This window comes from Myotis davidii, unplaced genomic scaffold (genome assembly GCF_000327345.1).
Source record: "Myotis davidii unplaced genomic scaffold, ASM32734v1 scaffold168, whole genome shotgun sequence".
Classification (NCBI taxonomy): Eukaryota; Metazoa; Chordata; class Mammalia; order Chiroptera; family Vespertilionidae; genus Myotis; species Myotis davidii.
This window is the reverse complement of record NW_006383016.1, coordinates 4,914,052-4,928,890: the sequence shown is the minus strand read 5'-3', so window position 1 is coordinate 4,928,890 and position 14,839 is coordinate 4,914,052. Positions and strand designations below refer to the sequence as shown.

At 38.9% G+C, this 14,839-nt stretch overlaps 1 protein-coding gene across 1 annotated transcript; it reads left to right on the top strand.

The window, feature by feature from the left end:
* Window positions 1–202: 202 nt before the first annotated feature.
* On the top strand, window positions 203–10,741 carry NUPL2 (nucleoporin like 2). The gene is made up of 7 exons (XM_015558208.1): window positions 203–471; window positions 1,397–1,625; window positions 3,300–3,394; window positions 6,610–6,686; window positions 7,449–7,535; window positions 9,274–9,358; window positions 9,923–10,741. Exons 1-7 carry the CDS (start codon window positions 360–362, stop codon window positions 10,483–10,485), a joined length of 1,248 nt encoding a protein of 415 aa, XP_015413694.1. The 5' UTR covers window positions 203–359; the 3' UTR covers window positions 10,486–10,741.
* Window positions 10,742–14,839: the final 4,098 nt, after the last annotated feature.

Genomic DNA, 14,839 nt, shown 5'->3' with positions numbered 1-14,839 from the left:
CGGCCGACGCTCCATCCACTGAGCCAAACCGGTTAGTTAGGGCATAGGGTCCAGCTTTGCTTGACCTGCTTTCTTCTCCTTCCGAACTCGAGCCTCCCTCGCAGCCGGAGGCCCCACACGTGGGTTAAACGCGCCCCTTTCTCCAAGTCCTGGTTCAAGCTGTCCGCCTTCACTGGCGCCCTGGGGGCCCTCCGCTCTTCTCGACTCCTATTGGGTGAATTCCACGCCTCTCATCGCGCCGGGGGCGGGGCGCGGCGCCAGAAGATGACGTCACGGCGGCGGGGCCGGAACTTTGGGTTGTTTCGGCTCTCCGCTGGCGTCGGGCGCTCGGAGACCGTTCCGTCGGCGCCGCAGCCGCAATGACCATCTGTCAGTTCTTCCTTCAAGGCCGCTGTCGCTTTGGGGAGCGGTGCTGGAACGAACACCCCGGCGCCTGGGGTGCGGGCGGCGGACGTCAGCAACAGCCCTCAGGTGACCTTGCGCTCAGCCCGCCGCCTCCGCCGCTAGCCGGGCGGAGATGGGCCCGACGGGTCCAGCGGGTGGGGACCGGGACCGGGCCTCCCGCGGGGGGCCCCGCGCGGCGCCCGCCACGCAGTTTCTTTCCGGCGGTTTTGCCCGCGTCTTAAGCACTCGGTCCGTTTGTGTTGAGCGGGCGAAGCCGGGGCCGTGGTCCTGGTTCTGAGGCCGAACAATGAGTGTGAAGTCAGATGTGTGTGTCAAACCCTCCCCTTCGGTGGGTGGCAGTGGTTCCGAGAATTGGCACAGGTCGACCCAACGCCTCCTTGCCGTTCTCTACCCGTCCGGGGACTTGTTTTTCTCTTGACTCGAATATAATTTTTACTAAACTTCTTTTCCGGGGCTCTTCACTTTGGAGAAGTCACCAACTCCTTTGGAAATACAATAAGTTTGCAGAGCCATTCCTCAGATATGCTCATCGAATTGGGGGTGAAATTGGGAGGATGGGGTGCCCAATGAAGAACTCGGGGCTAGGAGGGAACGGAATGCAGAGGACCGGGTTGACCTGCTCCCTGGGCCCGAGTCCTTAACGAAGGTTTTGGGATGTTTCATTAAACCAGTTAGGAATGATGCACAAAGCGCTGTCTTCCAGGAGAGGTGAGATCAGACATGAAACCATGGCAACACACACGCTTTTAAATTTTATTTTTTAAATATGTTTTATTGATCTCTTACAGAGAAGAAGGGAAAGGGATAGAGAGTTAGAAACATCATGAGAGAGACCGATCAGCTGCCTCCTGCCCGCCCCCCACTGGGGATGTGCCCGCAACCAAGGTACATGCCCTTGACCAGAATCGAACCCGGGACCCTTCAGTCCGCAGGCCGACGCTCTATCCACTGAGCCAAACTGGTTAGGGCTTTATTTTATTTTTTGTTTCAGGTAACAGACGTGGATGGAATGCCACCAGCCAGAGATACTCCAGTGTTATCCAGCCATCCAGTTTCTCCAAATCCACACCATGGGGGGGCAGCAGAGAGCAAGAAAAACCATCTTTTGGTTCTTTTGATTCTGGAGATTCAGCTAACAGGAACAGGGGGTTTGGATTATCTCAGCACCCATTTGCTACCTCACCTCCCTCTGATGAACAGAAAGATGAAAAGAAGCTTCTGTAAGTGAAAGCATTCAGAAAAATTATCTATTTTCTTCTTTTTTAAAAAATTACTTATATTTTTAAAGAAATAATACACTATTTAAAAAATCAGAATAAGCAAAAAGAAAAAAAAAGCACCGATGATCCTATCACTCAGAGATAACCACTATTTTGCATAGATATCATACTAGATTTTATTTCATTTAAAAATGTGTCATCTTTCCATATCAGTACAGAGCCTTCTTAGAGCTAACTATGCTTTTCCCACTTTTCTGTTGATAACACTATATTGTGAATGTCTTTCTAAGGTAGTCCTGCTTAAGTTGGTTGTAAATTATGAGACCTTTACAAAGTATGAGGTAATTTAAAACAACTTGTGATCTTGGAGGTCAAATAGCATCTCGAATTTTTCTTTTTAAAACTTTTACTTCATTTACGTCATTCAAATTGAAAAAGTGAACTAATTTGATTTAATTTGATTCCCTTCCCTTTTGTGGAGTAAATTCCTTAACATTTCTTGAGAACGTTTGTAGCAGAAGTTACGACTGATGCCAAATCAGTGCCTGGTTATCTAACTTCCCTCAGCTTCTGACAAAAATATACTTGTTAGTCTTTTACTTTCCATATAACCAAGTTAGAACCAATGATAACCATTTTAAGCTGTGTACCATATACTACTGATTTTTTTTTTAAAGAAAAAACAAATGAGCCTCTCCTTCCTATATTTGATGTTTTTGTAAAAATCCTAAATTTAATATAGGTTCTCTGTGGTATCATTTTATTAATTGTCGCATTCTGGACAGGGCAGGAGGGGATTTAATTTAGAGCTGACTCTATCCACAGCTTTGTCAACAAATTAACTGTGTGGGTATGGATCTATTTCCCCTTTTGAAAAGCATGAGAATTAGACAAAATGATCTCTAAAGTCCTACCCATTTAAAAATATGCTTTTTACACTAGAGGCCCAGCACATGAATTCGTGCACATTGAAAGGAAATTAATTAGAAGGTGGCCAGTGGGGTGGGACTGGGCAAGATGGGCCAGGCACATCCTGGAGCCAACCTTCCTCAGTCCCTCCCCTCCAGCTGCCCCTGAGGTGGCACTGGGGCTCTAAGGGTGTCTGTGGCGTAAGCAGGGTCCCTTTGGCAGATGGGGTCCCTCGGCCTGGCCTGCAGGATCGGGCGGAAAATGGCAGTCCGACATCCCCCGAGGGATCCTGGAGTGCAAGAGGGCACTCTGCAAAGTTGCTGTTGCTTGGTAGCTCCTGCATTGAGCATCTGCCCCCTGGTAGTCAGTGTGTGTCATAGCTTTTATATATATAGATGGTACTTTCTCTTTCCCAGTTAAATGATCATTGATGTTTATGATAATGAGCAAAAAGATTAAAGTTGTATATTTGACTGTATTTTAGTTCCTTAATACATATTGCACAATAGTTCTCAGTTAAATGTATTGGGTAATGGTTCCGTGTACTGGAAAACCAAAATTATGAACTTCTTTAGTCTTATAATATCTACAACATGAAGTGTAGTTTATATTTCTATAAACTTCTGCTTTAATAAGCACTTGAGAAAACATAATGGGGAAAAAATCTAAAAGTACATATTTACTGCAATTTAAAATTTCAGTCATTGAAAGTTATAACTGATAAATTTTAATAAGCAGATGAAAACGATTCTCTTTTTTTGTCAGGGAAGGAATTGTGAAAGATATGGAGGTTTGGGAGTCATCAGGGCAGTGGATGTTCTCTGCTTATTCACCAATGAAAAAGAAACCTAGTATTTCAGGTAACTGAGAAATTGTATGTTTTTAAAATGTTTTACAACTCTTATTTTCTAAAACCAGGACCATGCCAAATAAAGAAATTAACATTGTTTAAAGTATTTGAGTATTCTAGCAGAACCTCTTGATTCAGAGGTTGAGGTTGGAAGGTATATTTTTTTAAGATATGTAGTTCTCAGTACAATCAGGACCCACCACAGTTCCCATTCTGTAAGCCCAGGCAGCGGCTGTGCTTTCTTGGTTCCCTCCAGGTACAGCTTCAGAACTTCTTGGCTGCCTACAGGGAATAGAAGAGTCATAGTCTCCCTGCCTTTAAGGCCTTGGCTGTCCGATTCTTTTTTCTCTTGCTTCCCTATCTTTCCTTTTAAGGATAGTTGTTTTTCATAAATCATGTGAAGACCTACGCTGGAGGTAATGACTGAAGGTAAAGAGCTTTAGTATAGGGATAGCATTTCTGCAGATACCCTTTTCTTCCCATTTTCTTTTGTCCACAGTTTCTAAGCCCTTTCTGGGCTGAAACCTACACACCACACTTCTCTAAGCCCACTCTGGGTGGTCCTGGGTGGCCCTATTGAGTAAACAGCAGGTACCTAGCAGATGAGAGCCCTTTGCAATCCCTCAGAACTCTGGGACCTCTGCTCTGTGTCAGTTCCACCTGCTCATTCTCTGTGAGCATGTGTGTCACACAGCTCCTTAGTTATTTATTTACTCAATCATTTAATAAATGCTTACTGAATTTCTTTTGTGCCAGGCCCTATTCTAAGTGCTGGGGATATAGTGATGAGCGAGATGGACAAGATCCCTCCGTTATGAAGCTTATGTTCTTAAGGGAGGGAGCCAATAAGTAATACAAATAAATAAGAGAATTTCAGATAGTGATTTTTCTATAAAGAAAATAAAGAAGTACTAAGCCTTTTTAAATCAGTTCAGAATTAAACCTAATGCTTACTGAATGCCCTAAAGCAGTGGTTCTCAAAATGTGGAATGTAGATCCCTAAGTATGGTTGCCAAATAAAATATGGGTTCCCAGTTAAATTTATTTTAGATAAACAAAGAATAATATTTTAATATATGAATAGCCCTTGTGACATACTTATACTAAAAAAGTATTTGTTGTATGTCTAAAATTCAAATCCTGTATTGTTTGCTGAATTTGGCAATCCTATTCCCGAAACCCTTGCAGGGGCTGTGCAAATTCAAAAATATTTTCATCATAATACTAACACATTAATTGCCATTTTCACTGTGTTGACATTAGCACAGTTGGTGCAAAAGCATTAATGTGTAAAACACATTGCATCGTAGTAAATATACATCAAGGCAGAGACAATAAACTATTAAAGTATGTAGTAGTCAATTAAAAATATGTCATTTTCACTTAATGTCCTTGATGAAATGTTAAGAGTTATTACTTTTATTAAATCTTGACTTTTGAGTGCAAACCTTTTGCTATTCCGTGTGACAAAGTGGGAAGCGCACATAAAGTGATCCTGCCCCGTGCTCATGTGTGATGGTTGTGTTGAGGAAAGGCACTCATGTGATTGCTGCCTTGTGAGCTGAACCAGCCACTCTTCTTCCCCCACAGGACAATTTTTATTTGAAAGAATGACTGAGAACTATGGTTATTTAGACTTAAGTGTTTAGTGACATTTTCTTTAAAAAAAATAAATGAAGTGAGCCTATCACTTCATAGAAAACAACTGACAGTGTTTATTGCCAATGATAAAATTCAGCCTTTCAAGTGAAAATTCGATTATGGAACACTGTTTTCTGCTATTGTGAGCTTGATGACTTCTTGATACTTAAAGTCTCATCTGATGAGATGGATAGTGACATTAATAAATATAAATATTTTAATATTATACAATGACATTTGCCAACATTTGGAAGTTCTAGATAACTCAGTAGAACTTCCAAATGCTCAATCTATAATGTTACAAAATTATACATGGCTGAAAAATTCATTCTAAGTGCAAGATAAACCAGTGGATTTAATATAATTGTACAAAAATTTTGCATCCACATTGTAGCTAGCCTTTAGAAACTACTACCTGTTGCCCTAGACATTTTGGCTCAGTGGATAGAGCATTGGCCGGCAGACTGAAGGGTCCTGGTTTCCTTTCTGGGGTTGCGGGCTCCTCCCCAGTCCCAGCCTTGGTTGAGGCACATGCTGGAGGCAACCAATCAATGCTTTTCTCTCACATAGATATTTCTCTCTGACTTTCCCTCTTTCTCCACTCTCACTCAATGGAAAAATATCCTCGGGTGAGGATAAAAATAAAAAAAAGAAACTACTACCTGTCAAGTTTTGTATAATATCAAAGAAGAATATTCACAATTATCTGAAAAGGCCATTAAAGTCATCCTTTTCCAACTACATATCTTGTGAGAACAGGTTTTCTTCAGACACTGCCACCAGGCAATATATTGCAAAAGATTCCATGCATCTAACTGTTTCCTGAAATTAAATCCTGTAAATTATATTAACGTCAGAAGGAGTGAACATTTCTAAGGCTAGTGATGCTTATTGACAGTTTTCCTCCCAGATAAGTTGTATATTTTTAATCCCCTTAATGGCAATTTAAGAGAAAGTCCACCTCACCACATTCTTAGTAAAAATAAACATTTTTCGTTTTTGCCAGTCTGATAAGTAAAGCATTTTATCTCTATTTTAAGTTGTATTTTTAAAATTTAACTTTTTATTTCATTTATTTACTGGATAGTTGTATTTTTGTGACTTGCCTATTTATTATATTTGCTCAAAGTAACTTTTTTTTAATGATTTGTAAGAGCTACTCATACATTAACATTGGCTCTTCTCCTGTCATGTTGCAATTATGGCTTTCCCAGCTTATCATTTGCCTTTAAATTTTGCTTATTGTTTCTAACATATAGAATATTTTTTTAGACAGAAGTTTGAATGTATATATAGTCAACTTTCTTTTTCTTCTCTTTCTTATTCTGTCTTCTCCATTTTGTTATTCTTTCCTCTCCGTTTATCTTTAGAAAAAGTTCCCCCTTCAAAGATCAAATAACCAACTACATTTTATGTTAATTTTATGCTTATTTAAACATGAAAGAGAGTGTAGGCTCCTTATAATTATGTAAATTTTCTAATGATCAACATTAGCATACTTTCTTGTCTAGCACCTCTAGCTTTACTATACTGTTGAAAGTATTGGCATTTATTTTAAAGATTCAAATTGATTCCTCACTTCAGGTTTTACAGACATTTCACCAGAGGAGTTGAGGCTTGAATACCATAACTTCTTAACCAGCAATAACTTACAGAGTTATGTAAGTTTGTTTCCTATTCATCTACCTCAATAACAGATTAGCTGTTAATTACTATCTTCTTTGATTGTAGTCAAAGGTTGGCAAAGTGGGTGAGGTCTACAAGTTTTTCGAGACAAGGTTATTTTTATTTTCTAAATTACTTTTCTTGAAATTGATTGGTTATTTAAAATGGTGATAATATATTTTGACTGTAGTAACTGGGAATGTCATTATTTCATTACAAATTATCCAGCAATCAATCCCAGAAATCAAACCCTTTCATCATTTGACAAGCATTTATAGAGCATATCTTTGGTGCAGACACCGTGATGAAAGCTAGAACGACAAAGTTAAATAAAGCAGTCTGTTATATAGATTAACATTCTCACATGTCACATATCAAAAAATTAAAAAGCTGGGCTTGAATAAGTTTGGGGCTAAAGGAAGTGAAATAAAGTCTGTATTTTTTGTTGTCTATAGTCATGATCATGCGTTTTAACTAGCACACATGTTCGCCTCCTATCCAAATATAACTAACTCTCTGCTGCCAGATACTTAGGATTCTTAACCAGAAGATACAAGGAGTTGAAGAACAGGGCGAGGGGACTATAGCTGGAATATCTTTGGAAAATAGGGACAGGTCAATGCAAATTTTACAAGTTATGGACCATAAGAATGTTTCATAAACTTTTTGTGATTTTGGCAAAGACATGGAGTTGTCATTTGAGAGATTAGCTTAAATACTAAATATTGACTCATTATTTTTCTGTCTTCTCTCTTCAGTTGAATTCTATCCAACAGTTAAAAAATCAGTGGAGGAACAGGGTAAATGAACTGAAAACTCTAAATACATCAACTAAAATAGCTTTGGTGAGTATTGGAGAGTTTGCTCCAGGGAAGTGATTTATCTATTGCTTTTTTGCAGAGAATTTTACTTTCTATTTGGAAAGCAAAGTTAAGCTCAGCTGGTGTGGTTTGGTAGTTGAGCATCAACATATGAACCAGTAGGTCATGGTTTGATTCCTGAACAAGGCACATGCTCAGGTTGCAGGCTCGATCCCCAGTAGGGGGCGTGCAAGAGGCAACTGATCACTGACTCTCATCATTGATGTTTCTCTCTTTCTCCCTCTCCCTTCCTCTCTGAAATAAATCAAAATATATTTAAGAAAACAACCACAAATTATGAATCACACATTCTTTTTTTTTTTTTTAAATATATTTTATTGAGTTTTTACAGAGAGGAAAGGAGAGAGATAGAGAGTTAGAAACATCGATGAGAGAGAAACATCGACTAGCTGCCTCCTGCACCCTCCCCACTGGGGATGTGCCCGCAACCAAGGTACATGCCCCTGACCGGAATCGAACCGGGGACCTCTCAGTCCGCAGGCCGACGCTCCATCCACTGAGCCAAACCGGTTTCGGCGAATCACACATTCTTAAGAACTTTATCATCATTTAGAGGCAAGGCCCTGAAATTGCTTTCTCTCCATTCTTCAGTCAGAAAAGGATAGGAAATCATGTTTTTTAAAAATTGTTTTTAGAGTAAATTTTTGTAGTAATTTTGAAATTGAAAAATATTACATACATTCAAATATTTCAAGTTATCAGCATTTAAAAATAAATTGCTTTTAAAAATGACATGAGTGTACATTGTTTATTCATTTACCTGTTAATGAATATCACACTAAGAGAGAGAAGCTAGATTTAAAAAAAAAAAAGTACATACTAGTAATTACATTTATATGAACCTAAAAAAGACAGACCTTGTCTATAGTGATAGAAAGCAGGTGAGTGGTTTCTTGGTGCTAGGAGTTGGGGGAGGGCTGACTGGAAAAGGACACAGGGAGCTTTTAGGGGTGATGGAAATGTTCTAATTCTTGATAATGGTGGTGATTATAAGTTTGTTAAAGCTCATTGAAATATATATATATTTTATAAATATATAGATATAAAATGGATGCATTTTATTGTATGTAAACTATACCTCAACAGAGTTTAATTTTTAAATATGCTATTGGGGCTTCCAAATGAGAGAAATCATATCTGTTTGAGTTGATTAGGAAAGGCTTTTGGCGAAGGGGTAAGTGAAAAGTTTCTTTAAAAGGAGATTAAGATTTCAGTAAGCAGAGATGAAAGACCTTTCAAGAGCAGGAAGTAGCAAGAGCATGAAATATTTGCAGGCAATGGGAAATGTGTAATAGATTTTAGTGGTAAGTTTCAGTAGTGTCATTGTGAATCAACTTCAGTTCAAGTGTTAGAGTGAATAGAATGGGATCCTCTAAAGGTCCCTTACCTAATATCTAGGTTTCTTGATAAATGCAGGTCAGCCTATAGACACTGAAATATATTCTTAAATTTTTATTTCTGATTTTAGTATGTGTTCATTTGAAAATTTAGAAAATATTTAAAAGCAAGAATAAAATTAAAACCATAATTCATTAACCAATTACTTTGAGCTTGGTTTACTTTTTGTTTAATGTATATTCATATTGTGAATGTTAAAAACATTTAGCTTCACATTTTTAAGTGCATATTTTAAACATTGAATTTGGCCCTGAAATATATAGAATTATTTATCAAGTACTTTATTATTTGCCTGTTTTTACAGCTCTCCGATATAAAGGATGGAATAAATCAAGCAACACCTACATTTGGATTTGGCAGTGGGCAAACAGCAACATTCGGGTCACCAGGTAAGCGATACAGTAATGCAGGACTTCATTGATTTAGAAAAATAAGATTGTATAGTTTGAAGTCATTAAGCCTGAAGGTATGTTAAGTACCATTGAAGGCCCTATGGCTCAGGCTTTAAAAGTATATTTTAGGAATGGTTTTCAAGACTTTGATAGTTAGGGAAGCAGCACCTTTGAGGACTTTCTTGTCACTTGTGTAATAACATAGTATCATCCTCAAGTGACAGCTCTAGTGAGATTTTTTTTGGGGGGGAGGGGAGCGGGGGAAACTGCAAGCCAAAAGTAAACGTGCACTTGCTAATCCCTGAGGTTTCTCAAAGCTGCCTCCTTGAGTGGTGCAAATGAGATCAGTGTAGCAGTAGCAGAAAGACAGAACAACAGGGTCCAGTGGGTTTGTTCTAGCTTCTCATTTTCCTTTTCTCCTCTCCTTCTAGTAATCGTCTCTCTTCCCAACGTCCAAGCAGGGCTGGAATAAGGGAGAAATTGGAGGGGGCGGGGGTGGCTGGTAATATGGTTACATTTTCTGACTATAATAGATTTTTTGTTTTTCTGGTTTATTTGTAGGTTTTCCAGTAAATAACAGCATAGGTGATAATGCTCAAAATTCTAGTTTTACAACAAGCTCTGGATTTGCCACTGCCCCTACTGGAAGCCCTTCTGTGTTCGGGAATATTCCAGCATTTGGAGCTGTTCCCTCTACCAGTCCTGCCATCACTACTTCTACTCCAGCTCCTGGATTTGGGAAACCTGAAATCACATCTGCTGCTTCATTTTCCTTTAAAACCCCTGCAGCCTCGGGATTTGGCTCAGCCGGGTTTTCAGGATTCCCAGCTCCCACGGCAGCAGGGGCCCCAGCCTTCGGAAACAGCAGTTCTGTGGCTGGCTTTGGTAGTCCAGGCTCACATTCTCACACTCCTTTTTCCAAGTCATTCAGTGGCACTCATGATGGACATAGCATCACATCCACCTCTGTCCCTGTCTCAAATGGCAGCACGACCACAGGTAATGAATTATTCACACCCAAGCATCAACTAACAGCAGAAGAACTGAGGCAATTTCAGTCCAAGAAATTTACTCTGGGGAAAATTCCATTGAAGCCGCCACCTGTGGAACTTCTAAATATTTGAAAGGACAATTTTAAATACAGAAAAGAATGACTTTTAAATTGTTTTGAATGGTTCATATAGAAGAATAGATATACGCACACATGTATATATATATACTTATATATTTATATGGAATATAGCTTTAGGGGTTTGAAATTTAACATTTTTTCTTGAACCTAACTATTTAAATAAAACATAATAGCAAGAGATTTTCTTTTACTATAATTATGAATGGAACTGAAAAGCTGTGCGCTGAATAAAGTATTTTCTCATCCTACATCATTTTACTATCTTAACCTTTAAAGTTTTTCCTTTAAACATTGTTTTAAGGAGATAATTTCTAGAACCATTAGGGGGGAAATAATTAAATATTTAGCTTACTTACCAAATAAACATCAGTAACATGACCTTCCTTCATGCAAAAGAAGATTCTCTTAAAGATAAATAACAGCTTTTAAAGAGTGAAAACTTTGATTTTTAGAACCTAGGAGGCATTTTTCCCTCATAATTTTGTCCCACCCCCCACCCTCCTCAATTTTGGCTGTCTCATGGGCCACCATTTGAGTTTTCTTCAACAATTTCAGGCTACTTTTTATCTTAGCCTAATTTTTATATAATTGTACTTATTCCTTACATTATCCAATCAAATGGTTGGATTGTAAGAGGAATAGAAATTGTGATCATGTGAATAAATAGTGTTATGTAGAGGGGTCAGTATTCTAGCTCTGTTTCTAGAACTTTTATAATTCTTAGACATACTTAGATCTCCCTGTGTCCTCAGATTGAGGGGGTGACATCTTGATATCTTACATATGGTTGATCCCAAAAAACCAAAGACCTGGCCTGGGCTGAGGCACATATATCAGAGCTCTGTGCTCCTTTCTTAAACCTCAAAAAGTATGCAGCTATTACTGTGAGAACAGTTGTCTAACACAGAGCTGATACTGAGCTGATTTTTTTAAGTGAAAATAAAACTTTCCCTAATAAAAGCTCTGCACTCCAAATGATTTTAATATATGCAAAGGATGATAGACCTTAGAGGATCTAGATTCTCTGGTTCACTTCTTGAAGAACTGTATAGTTCCAACTAACAGTTCTGGAACCCCAGAATTTGGGATAGGATCTATACTATACCCAAGGAGTGCATGTCTGAACCCACCTTTGGCTAGAGGTAATGAATAGACTCTAAGTTCCTGCTTTGGTCTCAAGGTCTAAAGATTTTCCAATGTTTGTTCCAACTTGCAGTTGACTCCTAGAATGTCCCTACCCTAATGGAATGAATGAACCCTACAGTATCCTAGGTTTGTTACAAGCTTACCAGGCTCCCTTGAGTCCCACTTGAACTTGCCAGGTCCTGGAAGCTCTGAGGATGGAGGTAAGGACCCAATGTTTCTAAATTTGCCTAATTATAATTACCACCTGAATACTTGTTAAATAATGCCCATTGGGTTAGACCTGGAAATGTGTGCTTTTTTACGAATTGTTCCATGAGCTCCTTCAGTCAACTTCGGGAAAGAGGAGCCTAGCCGGCTACATTTAGGCTACTTAGTTATAGGTGATTTGGGAGTTTCGTTTTGATTTAATTATTGAAGTCTGTTTTCTGTGTTCTCACACATGAAAAACTGTGGTGAACATAATGAGATCCATCGTGGTCAAAAAAGCACAAATAAGTGCTATTGGTTACTTAAAAGTGCGAGAACTAAAGCAAAAATGTCTACAAAGTGGGAGCAACTGCATGGGTATTGGTATCAGAAGTCCGAGAAAGCTAGGAACTCCTAATCCTAGGCTAAGGGGCAGCAGAGTTTCAGAAAATCAGAAACAGGTAGCAATGAGCTGGTGGCCAGGCCTAAAGGTAGATTCAGTCAATACCCTGAGAGGGAGAGGAAGTGACAATTGCAAATAAGGTTGTATTACAAGGAAACTGATTTAACTACCTTGATTATCTGATCACAGATTAGGAGAGAAGTGTCAGCTGAAAGCTGGTTAGAACGGGAGAGATAAAACAACTTGATGTTAAAACACTTTCAAAGGCATAACAGGATTTAGTTATACAAAATTATTCTTAAGGGTAAAATAGTTCAATCTCTTGTCCAACAACAGGAAATTGGTTAATTGTAGATTCATATATTGGTATACTTAACAGTCTTTCTTTTTTTTAAATTATATTTTTATTGATTTCAGAGAAGAAGGGAGAGGGAGAGAGATAGAAACATCAATGAGAGAGAATCATTGATTGGCTGCCCCCTGCACGCCCCCTGTTGGGGATTGAGCCTGCAGCACACGCCCTTGACCAGAATCGAACCCGGAAACCTCCAGTCCACAGGCCGACACTCTATCCACTGAGCCAAACCAGCCAGGGCTTAACAGTCTTTCTAAATGACCTAAAAAAATAGGGAATAACTTGGAAAGGTTTTTACCCTGTCGTCAACAGGCAAAAGCCTGTTATAAAGTAGCATGCACAATGTTGTCCAATTTGGGGGAAAATATATATTCACTGGGGGAGAGGAGCTAAAAGTTAATAGCTCAGATTTGTTTGTAATGGTGGTAAAAAAATAACATTAAATCTACCATCTTCACCATTTTTTACAAAATATATCTTTATTGATTTCAGAGAGAACGGAGAGGAAGAGAGAGATAGAAACATCAATGAAGAGAGAGAATCATTGATAGGCTGCCTCCTGCTCACCCCCTCCTGGACATCACGCCTGCAACCCGGGCGTGTGCCCCTGACTGGAATCGAACCTGGGACTCTTGAGTCCAAGGCCAACACTCTATCCAGTGAGCCAAACCAGCTAGGGTCATCTTCACCATTTTTAAGAGTATAGTTCAGTAGTGTTAAGTAGTGTGTACAACATTCACATTATTGTGTAATATCTCTGGAATTATTTATTCTAGCCACATTGAAACTCTATACCCATTAAACATTAATTCTCTCTGCTCTTCCCCCTGGCAACCACATTTCTATTTTCTGTTTCTATGATTTTGACTATTTTAGATACCTCATATGAGTATAATCATACAGTAATTGTCTTTGTGAATGGCATATCTCACTAATCATAATATTCTCAAGGTTCATCCTTGTGATAGAATGTAGTAGGATTTCCTTTTTAAGACTGCATGCTATTTCATTGTATGTATACACGTTTTCTTTATTCCATTTCTCTGTTGATGAGATTTGGGTTGCTTCCACCTCCTGGCTGCTGTAATGAACATGAGGATGCAGATAGCTCTTTGGGCTCCTGCTTTGAACTCTTTCACTCATGTACTCAAAGTGAGATTGCTGGGTTATAGATGTATCCTTGGAGTTTTTTGAGTTTTATAAATTTGTATATCTTTTTATTCTCAGATTTTGGGAAGTTTGGGCCCATTATGTTTTTCAAATAAGCTCTGCTCCTCCTCCTCCTCCTCCTCCTCCTCTTCTTCTTCCTCCTTCTCTTTCTTCCATAATATACATATTTTTCAACTTAATGATGTCCCATAAATTCCTTAGCTCTCCTCATTTTTCTCCAATCATTTTCCTTTTTGCTCCTCTGTTTTAGAAACTTGAAAGTCCTGCCTTTGAGTTCACTGAATTTCTCTTCTGCCTAGTCGGATTTGATATTGAGTATTTTAAGTGAATTTTTTTGTTCAGTAATTTTTTTTTTTCATTTCCAGAATTTCTGCTTGGTTCTTTACAGTTTCTGTCTCTTTGTTGATATTCTCATTTTGGTCATGTATTGTTTTCCTAATTTTGTTGGTCTATCTGTGCTCTCTTTTAATTCATTAACCATCTTTATGATGCTTATTTTTAATTCTTTGATAAATCATATGCCTATTTATTTAGGATCAGTTTCAGGAAATTTTTTTCTTTTTCTTCTTTTAGGAAATTTAATTTGTTCCTTTAAATGAACCGTGTCTTCTTGTTTCTTTGTATGTCTTGTTATTTTCTATTGGGATTTTTAGCATTTGAAAAGTCAGCCATCTCTCTCAAACTTTATGGTCCTCTTTCATACAGAGGGGGACATTCTCCATTCAGCCCTGCTGGAGATTCCGGGGACCTCTCAAACCTACTCTGGGGATGAGTCCCCCCTGAGCCTGTGTGGAATATCCTAATTAAAAAGATCTGCCTGTTTCAACTCTACCGCTCCCCCTGATGTCTGATACTGTGGCTTCTGGTGCTATAGTGTGCCATGGTACTGGAGAGTCACCTAGTGTCAGTCTGTGGTACTGCATTTTCTAATGCATGTTGATCCCTTTCAGTTCTCAGAGGCCAAGCTCCCAATCTGGCTCCTGGTTCTTGTCAGTGCTTGGATTCAGACAAGATAAAAACTGGTCCCTTGGGAGGTCCACCTAAAGGTCAGCCTGGAGGAGCATAAGCTAGACGGAGACGTTCTCC